The 22,157-nt window shown below is 31.4% G+C and overlaps 1 protein-coding gene across 4 annotated transcripts in view; it reads left to right on the top strand.

Moving 5' to 3' along the window:
- The window catches only part of LOC127723931 (FYVE, RhoGEF and PH domain-containing protein 4-like), a 74,888-nt gene that overhangs the window by 46,905 nt on the left and 5,826 nt on the right, over nucleotides 1-22,157 (top strand). For 3 of the 4 annotated variants that reach the window (XM_052230651.1, XM_052230673.1, XM_052230666.1), the window contains 15 exons: nucleotides 198-346; nucleotides 1,676-1,832; nucleotides 4,687-4,774; nucleotides 7,942-7,992; nucleotides 8,805-8,863; nucleotides 9,272-9,418; nucleotides 9,703-9,786; nucleotides 10,479-10,511; nucleotides 12,904-12,983; nucleotides 14,413-14,446; nucleotides 15,484-15,561; nucleotides 17,192-17,320; nucleotides 19,074-19,235; nucleotides 19,917-20,045; nucleotides 20,496-20,647. In XM_052230651.1, the coding sequence (XP_052086611.1) occupies nucleotides 198-346; nucleotides 1,676-1,832; nucleotides 4,687-4,774; nucleotides 7,942-7,992; nucleotides 8,805-8,863; nucleotides 9,272-9,418; nucleotides 9,703-9,786; nucleotides 10,479-10,511; nucleotides 12,904-12,983; nucleotides 14,413-14,446; nucleotides 15,484-15,561; nucleotides 17,192-17,320; nucleotides 19,074-19,235; nucleotides 19,917-20,045; nucleotides 20,496-20,647 (1,532 nt within the window). The remainder of the gene's footprint in view (nucleotides 1-197; nucleotides 347-1,675; nucleotides 1,833-4,686; nucleotides 4,775-7,941; nucleotides 7,993-8,804; nucleotides 8,864-9,271; nucleotides 9,419-9,702; nucleotides 9,787-10,478; nucleotides 10,512-12,903; nucleotides 12,984-14,412; nucleotides 14,447-15,483; nucleotides 15,562-17,191; nucleotides 17,321-19,073; nucleotides 19,236-19,916; nucleotides 20,046-20,495; nucleotides 20,648-22,157) is intronic. The other variant, XM_052230659.1, reaches the window with a different exon arrangement.

Raw genomic sequence — 22,157 nt, 5'->3', positions numbered from 1 at the left:
TGACAATTATAAACGACTACATGTATAGATAGTCCTTTTAATGACATATATCAAATATATGATTTATTTACTTCAAACATTGAATTTTTGCAACATTTTTACTATTCATATTAGTATCTAGATGGGCATGCGGGGCACATATTATCATGTTTGTGAGAATTTGACAATGTTATTTAAAAGATGATTGACTTTTTCAGACATTTCAGTTTCGTGTTTTACAAGAAAACAAGATCCACAATTTTCTTCCGGATGGAGTTATACCTCAGATGTTCTCTAATGTACAGAGTATTTATCAGTTCCATAATGATTTCTTATTACCTCAGATTAAAGAACGTGTTGAAGAGTGGTAAGCAATGTGTTTGTGATAGATTTTATGAGATTGATTTTTCATGCTTTTCACTTCCAATCCCTTTTCTCCCAATTTAGTGGTTTTCGACAAATTGATATACATTTGATTCCTATTTTTGCAGAGACTCTGCAGTTACACACTTATTACACTTTTAAGAGTTTAGTAAATATGACTTGTTTCCTAAGCCTAGTTTCAGTTACTTGTAAAAACAATTTTCCTCCTATAACTGTTGCATAAGTAGAATTTTTAGGAATTTATTTTCCCTTTGAACCAATAAACCAAGGATTATGTGATGTAATAATTACGCTATTTGCAGAAAAGAAGATGTTATACACAAGAAAAAAAGTAAAAATTTATTATGTTTAAAATTGATTGCAGAAGTTGCATAAAGTGCATATCAGGGGTGACAACAAAAACATATATTTATCATAACTTGACTTAATGTATAATACTTTGCTTAGAATTCTCATGTTAGTGATTCATTTTGACAACAATGATGGAGACAGATAGATACACAAAATTGTATTTAAATTTTAAAAGATGATCTTATGATAATGAAAATGTAACATTGTATGTTGAATTTGATACCATAACTTTATTTTTCACCACCACACCGATAAGGCAGTAATGGATTTTAATTTTATGGTAGCAAATTTTAATGAAGTACCACTCATTTTTAAAGAATCACACAGTAGGTATTCGTGAAAATGATCTAAGAAAAATAAATAAAAAGATGTATTTAATAACACAAAGACATACACATTTTCTTTTCATTTTTCTTAAAGATCTCATTCACAAGAGATGTATAGTGTCAAATTTACAGGGGAGATAATTCAAAATTTTGCAAACAAGCTTGAAATATTTAGTGAAAAGTCTAAAGAGACAAATACATATATCCATGCACTGCACTTCCAATCAAAATAAGAAACCAGTTATTTTTTGTGTAAATCCCTCATATCCAGTATTAGAGACATACTGAAGAAATTGAACAAAACAAGAATTATACACATTTAAAAAGGTGATATGGACTGAGGATAATTATATAACTAATACTTGAAACTAACTCACTATTTCTAGCAATTTATATACTTGAATTTTGTGACTGGAAAAATTATGCCAATATTAATCTTTAAGGATGTGTCACACTAGAATATACTGTGATATGGAAAGATTAACAACATTAAAAAAAATTAAGAAAAACAAATCACGTACAGCATTGTCTGTTATCATGATTATTTAAAAGCACGAAATGTAAAGGAAAATACATGTATCTATGTAATGTATGTTTACAGAATTTAATTGATACTTTTCCTTATATTTTCTCAGGTCTCCTGAATCTAAAATTGGTGACATGATGAAACAGTATGCCCCACTGCTGAAAATGTACACAGAATATGTAAAGAATTTTGATAATGCTATGAATTTGATAACAGTGTGGTCAGAAAAGTCACCCAAGTTTGCATCAATAGTAAAAGAAATACAGGTAAATTTTAAACCATTATAACAACCTGTGTTTTAAAACAAACAATATTCTCTGCATCCAGCCAAGCAATTATTAGTGATACTATCTTGGATATGTTGCTAATATTATATACTGTGGATGTCAAATGTTTTAAACATAAACACAAATCTTAGAAGAACAATGTATTATTATTTTCATGGAAATATGATTGTATTCAGTTCATCTTATTATACCCCCGCTTTAAAAAAGTGGGGGTATACTGTTTTACCTCTGTCTGTCTGTCTGTCTGTCCATCCATCCATCCATCCGTCAGTCTGTCAGTCCGTCAGTCCGTCCATCCGTCCCATGAAAATTTTTCGTCACATCTTTCTCAGGAACTACAAAACAAGGATTTCTGTAATTTGGTTTCAGGGTTTATATAAGTCAGCTATACCGTGTGATGCGTTTTCAGATTGATCACTCAACAACTTCCTGTTTACCGAACACTAACATCATTTTACACAACACATCCAAGTTGAAAATTTTCGTCACATTTTTCTCAGAAACTACATTTCAAGGATTTCTGAAATTTGGTTTAGTGTTTATATAAGTCAGCTATACCGTGTGATGCGTTTTCAGATTCATCACTCAACAACTTCCTTTTTAACGTCAAGTATTTGGGCTGGGGGTATCATCAGTGAGCAGTAGCTCGCAGTTTCACTTGTCTTATACTAAAAAAAATATGTACATCAGAATAATAGAACAAGGTGGCTGATCTCAAATGCTGAAAATGGTGACCTCTAAATTGAGATGTGCTTTAAAAGTTACTGTCTCAATGACCTTAAAGCAGATCTCCTTTAACTCATATTTGTCCAGGAGTTATTATGCCCCCATCCGTAGCGCAGGGGGCATTAAGTGTTACTCTTGTCCCTCTGAGTTATGCTCCTTTTCAAATGGAATGATTGCTGAATTTTTCGTTTCAGTTCTCTAACTTAAGTTTGCCTCAACCAAATGTTATGAATCTTATACACAATGCTTTTTACCACAAAACACAGATCAAATGTGAATTTTGGTGGCGTCACTTTGACCGTTCTAGAGTTATGTCCCTTTACAAATGGAAAAATTGCTGAATTTATAGTTTCCGCTCTCTAACTTAAGTTTGCCTCAACCAAATATTATGTAACTTATACACAATGCTAACTACCACAAAACTCAGATCAAGTGTGAATTTGGGTAGCGTCACTTTGACCTTTCTGGAGTTATGTCCCTTTATAAAGTTATGTGCAAGCAGGGCCATCATCTGTCCCATGGAAACATTCCCCATTTTATTATTATTTTTTTTATTTGTCCAATTAAGAGAACTTTTGCAGATAATTCATCTGGATATTAATGTACATCATCAAGGTTTTGCATTATTTTGTTCAGAAAATTTTTCAATTGCTATCTATACTAAAATTGTCTGAATTTTACATTCTAGTCATTTAATTGTTTGTATCATCCTTTTTTGATGATTTACACTTTTTGTTATTCTTTATTGAGTTTTCAAAAATCAAAATTTTGCTCTCAGGAAGTAAAAGGTAAAGACTTGACCTTCAAATAATTAAATAAACCCGTTTAAATAATATATCTTCAAAGCCATCAGGATGTATATGCTTGATATTACGTAAGAAAACGATTTAATGTAGTATTTTTGTATATGTTTTGAAGGGTCATTGTATCTTCACATGATACATGTTGTATAGTATGTTTTGTATATTTATGATATCCTTTTGATGTGGTATTTCAGCACTTTGGATGATAGATAACTTAGAATTTTTTATACAATATTTTATGACTGTTCCTTGATGCTGAATGTCAAATGATATTTTATGACTGTTCTTTAATGCTGAGGTCAAATAATATTTTACGGCTGTTCTTTAATGCTGAGGTCACATGATATTTTATGACTGTTCCTTGAGGCTCACATAATATTGTATTGACTGTTCCTTGATCCCATTACATGATATTTTATGACTTTTCCTTGATACTTGCATGATATTTTACTTGTAGTAGTTTCAGACATGAGTTTTGCAGTTTGGTCATGTTTGAGGTTTATCTTAAGGTCAATATTTAGGCATGAAAACTGAAATTGATTTTGTTAGCAAATCAATCTTAGACAAGTCCATACACAAACTGATCACTTTGATCACAATTAGTCTTGATAGACTATGATTAAGTGTAGCATTAGGTCTACAATTCATAACTACTGTATGATTGCATCCAGTTAGAAATCCTTGAACTATTCAAATTACTACCAATTGTGAATTGTAGACAGTTTCTCAGACCTGCAACTTTCCTGATTTATATTGATTTACCAAATGAGAGGTGTTGACCTTATTTTCTATTCAAATCCTCCATTATATAAAACTTAGAAGGAATTAAAAAGACATTTGAGCATATATATATATATTCATTCAAAACCATATAAAATATAAAACATTTATGGCATGTATAAATGATGCATTTGGTTCTCCAGTGCATACAATCCCCCATGGGATTTGAGAAGTTGGTAGACATACATGGTTTCATTAAATGTAAACCTGATCTCAGCAGGTACTAGTCAAGAGAGAGAGGAATGGGAATTGTTATTGGACATCACTCATGTCTTTGAAAGTAACAAATTGGATGAAAAAATCATTATTGTGTGGTTCCAGTTAAACACTTTTATACATCTTGATAAAATTGATTTTGTATAAGTCATACATGCAAGGAGAAGTGCCTATAATATATCAAAGTCATACATGTGAGGGGAGCTGTTCACAGTGATCTTAAAATGTATCATTTATCTGTTTACTTAGTACTTGTAGTAGTTATACGCTACAAGTCATTTGCTACATATATTTGACCTTTATTTTAGATGACCCCTGAATGTGGTAGTTTAACACTTCAGCATCATATGTTAGGACCAGTTCAGAGAATTCCTCGTTATGAAATGTTGCTCAAAGGTATAATAATTTATAGATATCTGAATTATTGATGGTGAAATATGTAAATAACATATATGTAACTATTTGCTATCTGTGGTTAACTTAAACATTTTTTAAATTTAATGATTTTATCATGTTGAAACAGTATGATAGACCTAAGTCAGTGTAAATATTATATCTATTTTTTTAATGTATTCAAAAAAAATTATCCATAATTAACACTATAAATGACTTAAATAGTACATATAATACCCAAAACATTACATTATACATGTATAACAAAAATGTTTAAAAGTGAACAAATTGAAAAGTTGCTCTATTCTCTAAATACAACTTAGAGTGAATATTATATATATGATACCTTTTGAAAGGATTCAAGGAACCTATTTTTTTACAGAGAAACAACTCCTTTAAAAAAAAAAATTCATAGATAGAGTATATGAATCATTGATGTTGACAGGATTTCATCTCCAAAGTTTTAACAGTTTTGTTAAATACATGCTGACTACTTTTTGCAAAATATGAATTTTCAAAGTGTCCTTAAGAGTTCAATAAGAATCCAATGTAACCTATGATTAATTTTCAAGGATTTTACATTGGGCCGGTAAATTTTTTTTTATATTACTTTGGTTGCTTTCTTATAAAACCATTATGAAATCCAGCTTTACAATGTCCAGAAAAAAATTACACTGAACTTGATCGGGGGCTTCATGTTTTTCTATAATTCAGATAGTTTTTACAATAGAATTTTATATGAATCCTTTTTATTTATTTATGACTCCAGTAGGTTGATGAAAAAAATAATTAATTACTGATAATCAGAATTTCTTGAAAATTTATAATGTACTTTAATAGTTTATTATCTAGATTACAATAAAAGCACTTAAGAAATAACTTTTGAACACGGTGTCTCATGAGGAAAATTATAAAGTGGTCTGTTGTTTGTCCTTTGATATTATAACATCAGGTTAGCAGAACTACTGTTAAATATTAAATGATATATTTTCATTTGCATATTTTCAATAAATTGATAATTCACAGGGCTCTTGTGATAATACCATCAAAATTTCACATATCTCTAGGTGTAAATCTATCAAGTTATTTATAAATCTGTGGTAATAAAATCATAGATACATCTCATTGTTCTCTTGTGACAATTAATGACATACAACAATCCATAGATGTCTTGGTGATCATGCCACTGAAGTAATTGATATATCTTTGGTGATTATGCCACATAAATATTCAGTGATCTCTAGTAACATTATGCCACATAAATATTCAGTGATCTCTAGTAACATTATGCCACATAAATATTCAGTGATCTCTAGTAACATTATGCCACATAAATATTCAGTGATCTCTAGTAACAATGCCACATAAATATTCAGTGATCTCTAGTAACATTATGCCACATAAATATTCAGTGATCTCTAGTAACATTATGCCACATAAATATTCAGTGATCTCTAGTAACATTATGCCACATAAATATTCAGTGATCTCTAGTAACATTATGCCACATAAATATTCAGTGATCTCTAGTAACAATGCCACATAAATATTCAGTGATCTCTAGTAACATTATGCCACATAAATATTCAGTGATCTCTAGTAACATTATGCCACATAAATATTCAGTGATCTCTAGTAACAATGCCACATAAATATTCAGTGATCTCTAGTAACAATGCCACATAAATATTCAGTGATCTCTAGTAACATTATGCCACATAAATATTCAGTGATCTCTAGTAACATTATGCCACATATATATTCAGTGATCTCTAGTAACAATGCCACATAAATATTCAGTGATTTCTAGTAACAATGCCACATAAATATTCAGTGATCTCTAGTAACATTATGCCACATAAATATTCAGTGATCTCTAGTAACAATGCCACATAAATATTCAGTGATCTCTAGTAACATTATGCCACATAAATATTCAGTGATCTCTAGTAACATTATGCCACATAAATATTCAGTGATCTCTAGTAACATTATGCCACATAAATATTCAGTGATCTCTAGTAACATTATGCCACATATATATTCAGTGATCTCTAGTAACATTATGCCACATATATATTCAGTGATCTCTAGTAACAATGCCACATATATATTCAGTGTATTCAGTGATCTCTAGTAACAATGCCACATATATATTCAGTGATCTCTAGTAACATTATGCCACATATATATTCAGTGATCTCTAGTAACATTATGCCACATATATATTCAGTGATCTCTAGTAACAATGCCACATATATATTCAGTGATCTCTAGTAACATTATGCCACATAAATATTCAGTGATCTCTAGTAACAATGCCACATATATATTCAGTGATCTCTAGTAACATTATGCCACATATATATTCAGTGATCTCTAGTAACATTATGCCACATATATATTCAGTGATCTCTAGTAACAATGCCACATATATATTCAGTGATCTCTAGTAACATTATGCCACATAAATATTCAGTGATCTCTAGTAACAATGCCACATATATATTCAGTGATCTCTAGTAACATTATGCCACATAAATATTCAGTGATCTCTAGTAACAACTAACAATGCCACCAAACAATTCACAGAACTGGGGATAATGGCACCTAAACAATTCACAGATCTGTATTGTATCACAGTGCTAGATAAATTCCAAGTCACATCTCCAAAATTTATTTATAGAAGTCCTTAACTTGTATTTGAATTTGTATGATTCAGACAGAGGTCTTGAAATTTTCATGTTTTTATGCATTTATTTTGTGCTATCTGTGATGTCACATAAACACATGAAAATTTCAAAGCCTCTGTCTGAATCATACAAATTTAAGTACAAGTTAAGGACTTCTATAAATAAATTTTGGAGATGCTATTTTCAATGGTTGTCTGTTCAGTTTGGGAAATAACTTACTATCAAGATCACTTAAGCTTGCAACCATTTCAGCAAGCATTCTAGCTTTACCAGTTGGAATATAGTTAGTTAGTTTCATAGGAAAAGTCAGTGTTATTTTAAAACAATTATGGTCCTGTAAAAAGCTTTCGATAACCCTTTTAAATCTAAAACTTGAAAACTTTAACATAAACAAAAGACTTACATAGAAAAGTGACAATATATAAGTGTACTATAATTACTGTTCTTCATCTTGTGGTTACTTCATATATATTACAGATTATCTCAGACGTCTTCCAGAAGATGCAGCAGACAGAGAAGATGCTCAAGGTAAGGTCACTGTCTTTCTAAGAATGCAACCATTTTTTAAACAAGAATTGGAGCAGATATTCCTATCTTGTGCAAGGATACCTATTATTCTTTGGACAGGTAGAAAAAATGCAAAACAAGAAAATCTTAATACATAATGTACAAACAAGATCGTATCTTTCATCTCCAACAAGGTATCTATGTGTTGAAACAAATACTATCAAAAACTCGCCCAATGGTCGTTATAAAGAAAAGACTAATATTTGAGGATGCTGATTGACTGAACATTTGTTTTATTTTGCTAAACAGTTGTCTTAAACTCTCTACAGTATTCATAAAACATTCATTGATCTTGACACTGACTCAAGATGTATTGCATTATAGCTTATTTAATTCTGATTTTAAAAAAGAAGAAACCAAAGGGTTGATCAAAATCATAAGTAGAAGAAGGACGAACAACAAACATTTTTAGGAAAAAAAGAAAAATTGTCCTCAGAACACTACACAAAGAACTAAAGATTTAGCAGTTTTTAAAAATAAAAAAAATATAAAACAAAACAGGGATGAAATGATTTGGTTCTAAAGGGTAAACAGTTCCTGCTAAGTCAGTGGTACCTGTTGTGTTGATCATAACAAGTAAAAATCTGGGGATACAAAATCACAATCAAATATCAATCATGAATAAGGATAGAATGAAATGATTTTGGATACAACAAAGTAACAAATTCATGGTCACTTATAGTTTGAATTATGAATTATGGAACTGTTACAAAAATTGAATCCTTTTGAGTTTAAGCAAGGAAATATTTGACAGTCACTTATTTTTATTACAGTTGCCCTAGAATTGGTTACCACGGCAGCATGTCATTCTAATGAAGCCATGAAGAAGATAGTAAGTGCTGATCTACTATATAAGATAATGTCACAATGAAAAACCTAATCTTGGACCATCATATTTGAAATCAGTAAAGGTCAAAGACTACTAAAGAGAGACAAAAGCAATCTATTTAAGGGTTGCATATGACAAAGTATACTTAAAATCATGACAAGTTAAGAATAACTACCCATGCATTTCCTATTGGTAATTTTAAAAAATAAAACAGTATTAAGAGTGACAAGTTAAGAAGGAAAGAAAACATCTATTTCTCTATTGGTCATTTAAAAAAAAAACAATATTAGGATTTATTACATGATAAAACTGTGTAGTACTGACAAAATGAATCTATACTGTAAGATTCAGGCTGAATACATTAAGATAAGCAAAATGCAGATTATATAATTTTGAAAAAATATTTTGTAGGATAGTTTTAATAAATTACTGGAGATTATGAGAAAGATTGACACTAGTGAGAATTTGATAAGTCCCACTAGAGAACTTGTACGAGAAGGCCGAATTATTAAGATATCTGCTCGTGGTGGAGAAAGACTTGAAAGATTCCTTTTTCTGGTAAGAAGTTATATGAAACATTTGTTAATATTGTCACTAAAATTTTAACTATTTCTGATATATAGAGTTAGAAATTACTTAGGAAATCCATAATACTTTGCAAGGAATTTTATAGACCCAAAATATAAATCATAGATGGGTATGAATTTTAGAAATGCAAATGCCTTTGAAATTAAAATATTGCACATGTGTTTTGTGTTGGGGATAGTGGTTTCCAATCAATTGTAACATTTTTCCGTGTTGAATGAATTCTAAATATAACTTTTAAATGTTGTGTGTTTTAGTTTAATGATCTGATGTTGATTTGTTTTGAGCCATTGTTGGGAAGTTACAAGATTAAATCACAGTTAGAAATGGATGGTATGGAGGTTAGTATACTGATTTACTATAAAATTAAAAAAAATATTAGTAAAGAAACCCAAAGTGCTGATTTTATTTATCTGGAATTTTGCATTTTACTAAGGTATTTTATGGTCATAGAATTTACTTTTTATGACGATCTTTTTTATTCATAATTTTGTCAAAATATGATGCGATAGGTGAATATATCTGCACTCTACACTATATGCTCTCTATATATTCCATACTCTCTTAGTACACAGTCCAAATATCTGCACTATCACACTGCAGGACTTGCTTAATGAGGTTATAGCTAGTTGTTCAAGAGGAACATTTTCTGATAATATATTTGATATAGTCATCATCATTGAATGTTAAAAGCTAATTCTGTCAGCCTTTAATATATTAATTAAATAGTAATACCAATCAATCAGACTTACTGTGTTCAAGTCCAGCTTGTCTTCTGTTTATTCGTGATAGAAAATTTAGAGAAAAAAACAACTACATTGAAAAAAAACCAAGTTGATTTAAAATGTATACATTGTAAGAGGATTTGATTTATATTATGTGAATAGTAAAGAGTATGAATAAATGTTACTTTTTTAATGGACTTTGTTTTGTCACTGTAGTACAGTAGCATTAATATGATTTCCCTTTCCATGAATTTAAAAAAAAGCAATTTATAGAATGCTTCTTGTATGTAAGTGTTGTGATTTTGTAGATTATGGAACGCACTGATAAATGTCTACGTTGGGTAGGTTAGAGAGCTTTGCTCTCCCTCATTTGCTTGTATCCCCTAATGGTTATGGCTTGGCTTAAAATATTTAGTAGCATATGGCTTCATGGGAGAGCTGCCTTTTTCCTTAGTCAATACCTTATTCCCAAATGTTAAATTTCTGTATTAATAAATGTTTCATCAAGCTATTATGTCTGTCTATAATTCCCTTTTGTGTTGTCTTTAAGTGTAAGTGCTATTAATTTTTTGTATGAATTTTAGGAAAACTATAAAAAAATCAGAAAAATTTTGTACATTGTACATACGAAAAGCTTGATTGTTCTTTTTAGCTCTATGATAGACCATTTTCAGAATAAATGCCATGATGTGTTGAAATTTTGTATTTTTGATAAGAATAGGTAAGAGGGAAGGTGTTGCATTTGAAGCAATGCATTTTAGTTAATGGCAGAATGTGGTGTTACTCTCTTTGAGCAGTGCTTCATTGACTAATGATACTTGGTTTGATGTGGAATTAATCGGATTAAATTACGGATTCTGTGAACACAGTTAGCTTACAATGATCTGACAGAATTATGTTCTACTCTCTGTTCTAATAATAATTATGTCAACCATGAAATATCTGCCTCCAAATTTGTAAAGGAGTGTATCATTACAACAAAACATGAGGATCCCAAAATGATTTCACAATTGAAAGTAAAACAAAGTGATGTCAGATTCTTAAAAGGGATATGTTGACACAGGAATTGTATTTTGATAAGATTAATGTTGCAATTGCATTCACACATTTTTTGAATTACAAGCAGTATACTAGACCTGCTCCCCTGTCAAGTTCAAGAGACAAAATATGACATTTAAATTTTGTACCTATTTTGCTAGATGCTTTCTTTTGTTTACGTGCTTAAAATGAAAAGCTTACAAAATGCTATTTTTTTTAATTTTGGATTTGCTTTTCCTGAATTATGGGACTTTAACAGTCATATTTAAGGCAATTTTTAAACGTTTAAGGATATCTAATTATTATTGAAGGTTTCGTTTGTTTTTTTATTTTGTTGAGTTGCTGTCTCATTGACAAATACCTGTCATCTCATTTTACTCATATTTTTGTATAACTTCCATACCTTATAAATTGCAGTCAAAAAAGGTAATGACGAAATGATAAATAAAAAGTTTTAAAAAAATTTCAAGCTTTCTCCTTTATCATCTTTGGAATATTAAATCACATGATATAAAATATTTTTATTCCTTACAAGAGGGAATCAACAACCTTAAGATACAGTCACTTGATTTAAATTCAACTATAAAGATGATACAATGACCAGGCATTAAACTAATTGATTCAATGAAAAGTATTTTAATTTCTTTTTTAAATGGTTACATGAAATAATGAACAGTTATACAAAGTTGTGTTTTGACCTATCCATTTGTTAACGCCTGTACCTGTACCCTGAATTGCATGTTGTATAACCTATATATTTACATATTTGGAGATGAGTACATTATTAGATACTGGTGTCTGATTGTATCATTAGGTCACCATTAGCATGTTAGACTGTTATTGTATTTTCATTGCATGGACATAGTTGTCTTATGGTTGTCAGCATTGTCACACATGGTAACTGGGTTGTGAGGAAATATCAAGTTAAAAAGCTGTCAAAATATGATATTGTATTTTTTCATAAAAAAGATATGTGTACTATAACTGAACTTTTGTTAACACAGTTTCAAACCAGTTGTGCACCTTTTTTTAATAGATTATCATTTTTTTTTCTTTTTCAAAATTATAAATGACCCTTTTCTGTAAAGTGCAACCCTTGAACTTCTATAATCTTATCCTTTGAAATTTTGAATAATTGTGATCTTGATCTTTTGCAATATATGATCTTCAGCACTAAAGTGGAATATTTGAATAAAAAAATGAAAAGTGTGTGGTGTGATCAGCAGCCTGCTAGAAATAAAAATTACATAGAGGCCATTTTGAATCTTTTTTTCAACCAGCAATCTTGTTTAGGATCAAATCTGTAAAGTATCAATGACCTTAAATAGCAACCCTGCCTTACAAACAAAGCATGCTTGTACTAACATTAAAATATTGATATATATCATACCTAAAAAAAAACCAATAATTCCTGGTGTATACTAAGATTATAATTCATAAGGATATCTTAAGAACAACATTATAATATTGTTACATTGGCATCATGATATACTAAACATGCTCAGTGTGTTAGGTGAAGCTGTCACATGTTGTCATAGAGATATTACAAGATGGAGATGGAAATCAAACCTCAATTAACCAAAAAACAATAATAATGGAGCATTTTAAATTTCTATTAATTGAAGTACAGTTAGCGTATTATAAAAGATCTATATTGAAAAGCGATCTTATACTTTATTTACTTGTTTATTTCAGATATTAGAAGGAGAGAGTATAGATATTCCTAATACATTCTATGTCAAAAGTAGACAAAAAATAATACAGTTCTTAGATGAGTAAGTCATAGACATTATATTATAGTAATTTATTGCTGTTGACTGAATTTATATTTGTGTTTGTAATATTTCACAGTTTTAAAAACTGCTATTCTGTATTTTGTTAAACCACATTTAGTGACTGTAAATTTAGAAATTAATGTGTGCATTTGTTATTGCAAATCACTGATTACTGGTAAAAATGGGAAAGTTTAATTAATGTCATTGCAAAATGTTTGTGAAGGATAATCACTACTGAAATTTTAAATGCCAACCTGAAAATGTAGAAATTTTTTTGCATTAATTAAAACATTGCAATAATTTTTATACAACCGCCAAAAAATTTTTGGGATCGTATAATGGTATGATGTCGTCTGCGTCTGCGTCGTCGTCGTCTGCATCATCGTCCGAAGACACATTGGTGAATGGATCTCTATGAAATTTTTTTAGAAGGTTCAATACCACAAAAGGAAGGTTGGGATTGATTTTGGGGATGATGGTCCCAACCGTTTAGGAATTAGGGGCCCAAAAGGGGCCCAAAACAAGCATTTTTCTAGTTTCAGGATAATAACTTGTGTATAAGTATTTCGATTGCTCTGAAATTGTACGACAATGTTAAATACCACAAGTAGGTTGGAATTTATTTTAGGGGTTATGGGGCCAACAGTTTAGGAATTAAGGGCCAAAAAGGGGCCAAAAACAAGCATTTTTCTTGTTTCCAGACAATAACTTGTATGTGTATGGATCTCTCTGACATTGTACTACAAGGTTCCATATCACAAAGGGAAGGCTAGGATTGAGTTTGGGGTTAATTGCCCAAATATGTAGGAATTAGGGGCCAAAAAAGGGCCAAAAACAAGCATTTTTCTAGTTTCCAGACAATAACTTGTGTTTAAGTGTATGGATCTCTCTGAAATTACACTACAAAGGAAAGGCTGGGATCGAATTTTGGGGTTATTGCTCCAAGGGGGGTTTCAAAAATTTGGGGGGGGGGGGGGGGGGGATTTTTTATTCCAATTTTTTTAGAGGATTCATATTTTTTTTTCAAAATTTTTAAAATTTTGAATTTTTGAATAGTTTTCAAGATGAAATCTTCAATTGCACAGTATTGCGCAATAGATTTGTAAGATCTTTGACCACATTAATTTTGTGTTAGAAATCTATATTATGTCAAAAATTTTATCACAATCCAAATTCAGACAGTATCAAGCTTGAATATTGTGTCCAAATTTGTACCAACTGTTCAGGGTTCAACCTCTGCGGTCGTATCAGGCTGCGCTCAGCGAATCATTATATTGAACTTAAAGGAGTTTTTTATGGATTTTTATTGAATGGAATTAAATCACAATGTTAGAATTTTAAATGATTAGTGAATACGCAGAAAGTGCACAGAATAATGCTGTATGACTTGTTATATATTGAAAGGATAATTATTATGCCTTTTTTTCAGAAATTCCAATGGTGAGCCATCAGGTTGGTGTGAGGTATGTATCGTCATCTAACGTTAGGTATAGATAGGAATAAAAATAGATGTGGAGTATTTGTCAATGAGACATCAACCCACTGATAAAAAACCAATAGATTGATTGGTGTTTAATGCCACTTTCAACACTATTGTGCTATTTCGTTGCAGTCAGTTTTTATTGGTGGAGGAAGCCGGAGAGAACTACCCACCTTTGGTAGGAAAACTACAATCCTAGTCAATTAAGATTGGAGTCGAGTGCACCTGCCCCGTGCGGGATTCAAACTCACAACCTCAGTGTTGACTGGCTAGTGATACAGTAGCTTGACTACTTAGACCACTTGGCCACCGAGGCCCCAAAAACCAATAGATACTTAAAGGTCAAAAGAAGCCCTTTTACAGTAAACAAGTTTCTATTTTGAACCTAAATCATTTTTTTTCTAATATTTATCAATTATACACTCTATAAAGGAAGAATTTAGTTTTACAGTATTATTATTATAATCTTGAACAAATGAAAATCCTATAAAATTAGTGAGGGGCAGTAGAGTGGGGGTCATCCTGAATTCCAGAAAATATAAATCGTGCTTTTCCGGATCCCGAAAAAGACAAATCATTAATTCCCTAGACTAGATAGGTGTAAATCCTGAATTCCAGCAAAAATAAGGGCCTAATCCCGAATTCCAGCGTAAATAAAGGCCCAATCCTGATGTCTCAAAAAAAAAGGTCCTTCTGCCCCTCAGTATTGCATTGCTATCGTGTATTTTGTTGGACTCTTGTACTGTGGATGCCTTTATTTTCCTGGATACCAATTTTCGTGGATTCAGGAAAAATGTTTTTTTCATGGATATTTGATTTTGTGGTTGAGCCAAAGTCTCCATTATACAGACCTATAGCAAATGTGTAATTCGTTGGACATTTACATTCATGGTTTTCCTATACTCATGAAACCCGGGAAAATTGGTATCCAATGAATGATAATTAATCCACAGTAGTTTATTTTCTTTACAGTCTCAGGAATATGCAGTAAATTATTCTTTGCTATCATTTTAATTTCAGACTATAAGAAAGACAATTGAAAAATATAAACGACGCCAGTCTTTAAAATCAACGGAAATTCAAAGAAATAGTAAAGGGGTGAGTGACCAGACAATATATATAATACACTATATATTATAGTGCACAGGTTAGACTCTTATCGATCTATAATACCAGACTATTATATCAAGTGCAAGGATTTATAGATTATTGATGGTTTTTCAAACGAGAGGGTGTTTCTCAGCTACCATCTTATCGAAGGTCGACAGCCCTGAGATGATATGTGGCCGAGAAACATCCTTGAGTTTGAAAGACCATTGATAATCTATTTATCCCTATTTTGCCTATGACGTCGTTGATGTTTTCATTGACAACGTCACATGAACCCTTAGTTTCTGACGATAATTTTCTATCTCAAATGAGTAGCGCGATATGAAAAATTATCCTAAAAATAGACCAAAGGAAAAATACGCAAAATAGCGATAATAAATTTTTATCAATATATAAACTACACTCTGATATTAAATGTAGGGATAAGATTCTTTTCAATATATATAAGTGTAACCAGCCTCCTGTCAATTTTATTGTCCCCCGCGTAACGCGTTGCAGGGGACATGGAATTACCGGGCATCCGTCCGTCGCTCCGGTCTTGTTAGCGCTCTCATAGGTACAATTCTTGCCTGATTTTTATAAAACTTATGCTATTGGTTAATATCAGCAATATCTCCCATAAGTTTTATAATGGTGGAATATCAACTTTTGTCAAAAGAGTTATGCCCCTTGGAAATATAAAATTTATGGAAAATGGCCTCGTTAGCCCTCTTACAGGAACAATTCTTGCCAAATTTTTATAAAACTTAAACGATAGGTTAATATCAGCAATATGTCTGACAAGTTCTATAATGGTGGACGATCGACATTTTTTAAAAGAGTTATGCCCCTTGTAAATATTAAGTATAAGGAAATTGGCTACGTAAGCACTCTCATGGGTACAATTCTTGCCAGATTTTTTTAAAACTTATACTATAATTAATATCAGCAATATCTCAGATAAGTTATATAATGGTGGACGATCGGCTTTTTCTAAAAGAGTTATCCCCTTTGGAAATATAAAATATGTGCAACGCGGGGGACATTGGAACTCTGTTCTTTTATTTATATTGATTTTACCACTGCATTGAGTGTGATATGATTGTTCTCCACTCTAGACAGTTAAATTTTCAAATTTAAAGTGTTGGGCTTGCTGAGTGTTTTTAAATATTTAAAATTTAGTACAAACTGTTTAGAGTGGAGAAAAATCATATTGCATGAGCTTTGGTGGTAGATCTAGAATAATCTTGTTCATAGAAGATATGTAGACAAACTTTATCTTTCTTTTCCAATGATCTACAAGAATATGTGTTCTTTCTATGTGACGTCACCTTTTTTTAGTAGCGTCATAATAGGAAATTCAGATGAAAACAGAAAATTTAACATCATAATTGAATTTTAACCAATGACGAAATGAGATCAAAAGAACCACACGTTGATTAAAAAATACAAACAGGTCAGGAAAAGGTTAAATTGGCTAAGAATTAGAGAAACGTTTTTACACAATTACAAGATGAAGCATTATGAATGGTAATAAATTCACAAAACTGTATACCCAATAAAAGGCATCTCTATTGATTTGATATGTACGAGGTAGTCTTGTCATGTTAGACATGATTTATGAATGATTTTATTCCAGATGACTGATGTAGAGTTAGGAAAAGTTGCTCCTAAATGGATCAAAGATGACGAGGTCACAATGTGTATGAAATGTACTGCTAAATTTACAGCCATTCGACGGCGTCACCACTGTAGAGCCTGTGGTGATGTAAGTATAACTGTTATTCAGATGACATATAACTACTGAGCACTATTACTTTGACTTCAATATCATATTTTTATCTTTTTAAGTATACTCGTTTTCAGGCCAGAATTATGATTTTTTTTCAGTAAAGACTTATGATATTTGGCATGTGTATGTATTATGTTAAGTCAATGTGTGCAATACAATTATTTGTAATATCTAACTCAAATGATTGTTTATTTATTATAACATTTCTGGGCCAGAATGTTGGTTTCTTTTGAAAACTTTTTCTTTATATCTTTTGACACTCACTTGAAATTTGATATTTTGGTGAAAAAAAAAGAATCCAAAGTGTGACAGGCATATGAATTAAACTGTTAAGATGATAAGTATCAATTTTTATTCTTATTCTCCCCATTTCAGCCATATCTGATCCAAATTAAACTTGACAGGGATGTCTGTGTTCTATTTGACTAAAATATTTAAATTTTGTTTAATTCTCCAAGTTAACTTAAAGGGGCACTAGCTACGAGATATAGAAAAAATATAAAATATGATTTTTTTGTTCAATCATTAATGAAAGTGAAATAGTGAAATAATATATCACTTTTAGGTGTAATACCACCATTGATTTTCCCCTATTAGTCTTTGTTAAATTTGCACTTTTCAAAAAATTGTGCAGAATTTATCTTTGTTTCAAATAAAGAAATACTTGGCATGAGTAAAGTTTGATCCTGTCCAGTACTATAGAAAAAATTTCACATGACATTTCATTGCATATAAGAAAATAACCATCACTGGAAGTTAACCAATCAAATTTTCCCCCTTTTTTAACCTGTATACAAGCTTTAGTAACCATGTAACCTCAAGTTTCCAAAATATTCTATAGAAACCCCAAATAAAAAAATAATGGTGCTTTGAAATACCCAAGATATATGTTTATGACCCAGAAATGTTTTACTGCAATGAAATGTAGGATCAATTACCTACAACTGTCAAATTCAAGGGAATATTTTTTTTTCGACCTATTTTCGTATGCAACCGGATGTGACGTACTATGATTTGGTGGTATTACACCTTTAGCAGCCAGTATGGTTCAATTTTGTCAAAATAAGCGAAGAAACATTGATGATGAATTATTCACTTGCAAGTGAATAATTCGATCTCATTGAATCCGTATTCATGTGAACTTCAATTTAACCCCTTAGCTAGAGATAGATACCGCATGCATTGTGCATGTTCAATTATTTAAAGGAAAAGAATGTCAACATTGAAAGTGAAACAAAGGTAAATTATTTGATTGACTGATTCGATCCGCAAAAAATCGTTCTTATACAGGTAAAAACGATGATTAACATATATTTTTAATCTATAATATTAAATGAAACAGACCTAGAAAAATCCAAATGCACGAGTATGCTATCTATTTATATCTGTATTTATGTTTAAATCGCTTATATGGCAATCGGAGGTCTTCAAAGGTCAACTCGACAGTTAATTAGATGGCATCTAGACTAAAATACACACGAAACAAAGCTACATATTATCGAGCCCATGCCTGGTATATTGTTTATTTTAGACTTTTTATAATTTGGATAAATGTTTTACATTGATATACATCAAATATGAGAATTTGAGTCAAATCGGTGAACATGAATTTGACAGCTAGTGCCCCTTTAACAACATATGATATAACTGTTTAACCATGTATAAATGTTTTTAGTGTCAGTTTCTAAAATGTCTTAAACTTAAATTAGGGACATTGTTTAACTTACAGGTTGTTTGTGGCAGATGCTCTTCCAAAAAAGTGCCTTTACGATATGACAACAATCATTTAAATCGTGTCTGTGATGACTGTTACCATCTCCTGCGGAATGATGAGGAAGAACCAGTCACACCAACTCATGATAAATCAAGCAAAAAGAAAAATATTTTACAGGTATATATATAACACTTAGGATAGACTCATGAATGTTTAACAAAATGGGAAAAAAGTTTTCATTTTCCATTTTATCGTCATAACCTAAAAGTGGCTGAGTGTTGCATTGAAAATTATTAAAAAACCCATTCAACAAACAAATGTATGATTAATTTCTATATGCACTAAAAGTTCTGTTCCTTTGTTTTTTGGGAATGATAGTATGTGTGCGGGGGTTTTATTTCATGAATGAATTCACTTTGTATGAATAAAAGGCATTACTAGTAATTGTCCTCTGCGTAATGCGTTGCAGGGGACATGGAAATACCAGGCATCCATCCGTGTGTCGTAATGTCCATGTGTCCGTCTGGTCTTTTTAGCGCTCTCAGGGGAACAATTCTTGCCAGATTTTGATAAAACTTTTACTATAGGTTAATATCAGCAATATCTCGGACAAGTTCTATAATGGTGGACGATCGACTTTTTTTGAAAGAGTTATGCACCTTGGAAATATGAAATATATGGTCTAGATTATTAGAAAAATACTACAGATCAAACTTTGAAAAGTCATTTTACATATTTCAAGAGGTTATATCTTTTTCTTTTCTGTATTATTATTAATATTAATGTTTTTAGGTATAAAACATTATCAGAAATGATTTTAATTTTATACATTATCATAAATATTTTTTCTTTCTTCAGATAAATGCCAGTGACCCCTCAGTACTCTCAGGATATTTACATTTAAGTACAGATAAAGGGAAAAGTTGGCACAGGAGATGGGTGGCAGTCCATCATAACTTTGTTATGTATACTTTTAAGGCTCACCAGGTATTTATATCTTCATACTTAGACTTCCATGTTAATAGCAGAAGTTTCCGTCATAGTTATAACTGCTTTTGATTTTGCCATTTGATAAATGACTTTCCGTTTTGAATTTTCCTTAGAGTTCGGTATTTTTGTTATTACTTTTTAAAATTGCATTGGATAATGTACTTGAAAATAAGGATATGTAGTTTAAACATATTCTATTGTTCAAATTAGGGACAAATGGATCAGACACAAGTTCTTGGACTTAGTAATATATTCTCCAAGGATATGTATGGTAAGTTTAATGAGAAAGACACCCAACAACATGAGTTAACTAAAATAAATAATCAAAGGACAGCATATGGTTTTGAAGGATGGATGATGTGACATCCGCAAACAGGCATATCCATATGCCATGTCAAGTTTACCTCTTCGTGGACATGTTGACAAGAGTATTTTGATTTTTTGTAGGATCCCTATGCTATTACAAGTTTACCCCTCCCTGGACATGTGGTAGAAGATGTAGATAAAGTAGAACATCTGGATAGGGAGAATTTATTTAAGATATCACACAAAAGAACAAATCTTTATTTGTCATCAGAGACCACAACAAGTAAAGAAAGGTATGTCAAACAATATATGTTGCTGATCATCTGCCAAATTCCATTAGAGGGGGGGGGGGTCGGACCTTTTTCGGACTCCGGGATCAGGTGTTTTTAAGCTCTGGATTACTGGATTGATCCTTTCAGGATCCGGGAATCCTATTTTCGAATTTCGGGATGTCAGGATTTAAATTTCTTTAAATTCAGGACCTCAAGATTTCATGTTTTTAAGCCCGGGATTTCGCGATCAGAACCCCTCCGACCCCCCTCATTAGATTTGAATAACTGTAGTCAACAATTAATTTTTAGCTCACCTGACCTGTAAACTTTTACAAAAATCTTCTCCTCTGAAACTACTGGGCCAAATTTGACCAAACTTGGCCACAATCATCATTGGGGTATCTAGTTTAAAAAATGTGTCCGATGACCCCGCCGACCAACCAAGATGGCCGCCATGGCTAAAAATAGAACATAGGGGTAAAATGTAGATTTTGGCTTATATCTCTGAAACCAAAGCATTTAGAGCAAATCTGACATGGGGGTAAAATTGTTTATCAGGTCAAGATCTATCTGCCCTGAAATTTTCAGATGAATCGGACAACCCGTTGTTGGGTTGCTGCCCCTGAATTGGTAATTTTAAGGAAATTTTGCCGTTTTTGGTTATTATCTTGAATATTATTATAGATAGAGATAAACTGTAAACAGCAATAATGTTCAGCAAAGTATGATCTACAAATAACCATTTTTCGTAAATTTTTGTAATCTTTTACAAAAATCTTCTCCTCTGAAACTACCAAAATTGAACACAATCATCATTAGGGTATCTAGTTTAAAAAATGTGTCCGATGACCCTGCCCGCAAACCAAGATGGCCGACATGGCAAAAAAATAATACATAGGGTAAAATGCAGTTTTTGGCTCATATCTCTGAAACCAAAGCATTTAGAGCAAATCTGATGGTATAAAATTGTTCATTAGGTCAAGATCTATCTGCCCTGAAAATTTCAGACCAATCAGGCAACATGTTGTTGGGTTGCTGCCCCTGAATTGGTAATTTTAAGAAAATTTTGCAGCTTTTGGTTATTATCTTGAATATTATTATAGATAGAGATAAACTGTAAGGAGCAAGAATGTTCAGTAAAGTAAGATCTACAAACACATCACCATCACCAAAACACAATTTTGTCATGAATCCATCTGTGTCCATTGTTTAATATGCACATAGACCAAGGTGAGCGACACAGGCTCTTTAGAGCCTCTAGTTTTAGCGGCAAAAAAAAAGGGTATTTGAGATCAAGTTTCTGTTTTTATCAATGTAGCTTTATGGTCTGCAAGGGTCCTTGGTGGCTGAGTGGTCTTAACACAAAATGATTCTAATAAAAATCCCTTAATAAGTAAAAAAAACTTGGTATACAGGTCTTGTGTTGGTCTTTGTCCTTTTTGTATTTTGCTACATTTTAATTTGACTCCATGTCGTAGAACTCTTTTAGTTTGTACTTCAAGAAAAACAGAAAGTAAGACAGCAACACATA

Source organism: Mytilus californianus, unplaced genomic scaffold, assembly GCF_021869535.1.
Source record: "Mytilus californianus isolate M0D057914Y unplaced genomic scaffold, xbMytCali1.0.p SCAF_1, whole genome shotgun sequence".
Lineage (NCBI taxonomy): Eukaryota > Metazoa > Mollusca > Bivalvia > Mytilida > Mytilidae > Mytilus > Mytilus californianus.
This window is presented reverse-complemented; position numbering and strand designations above follow the sequence as displayed.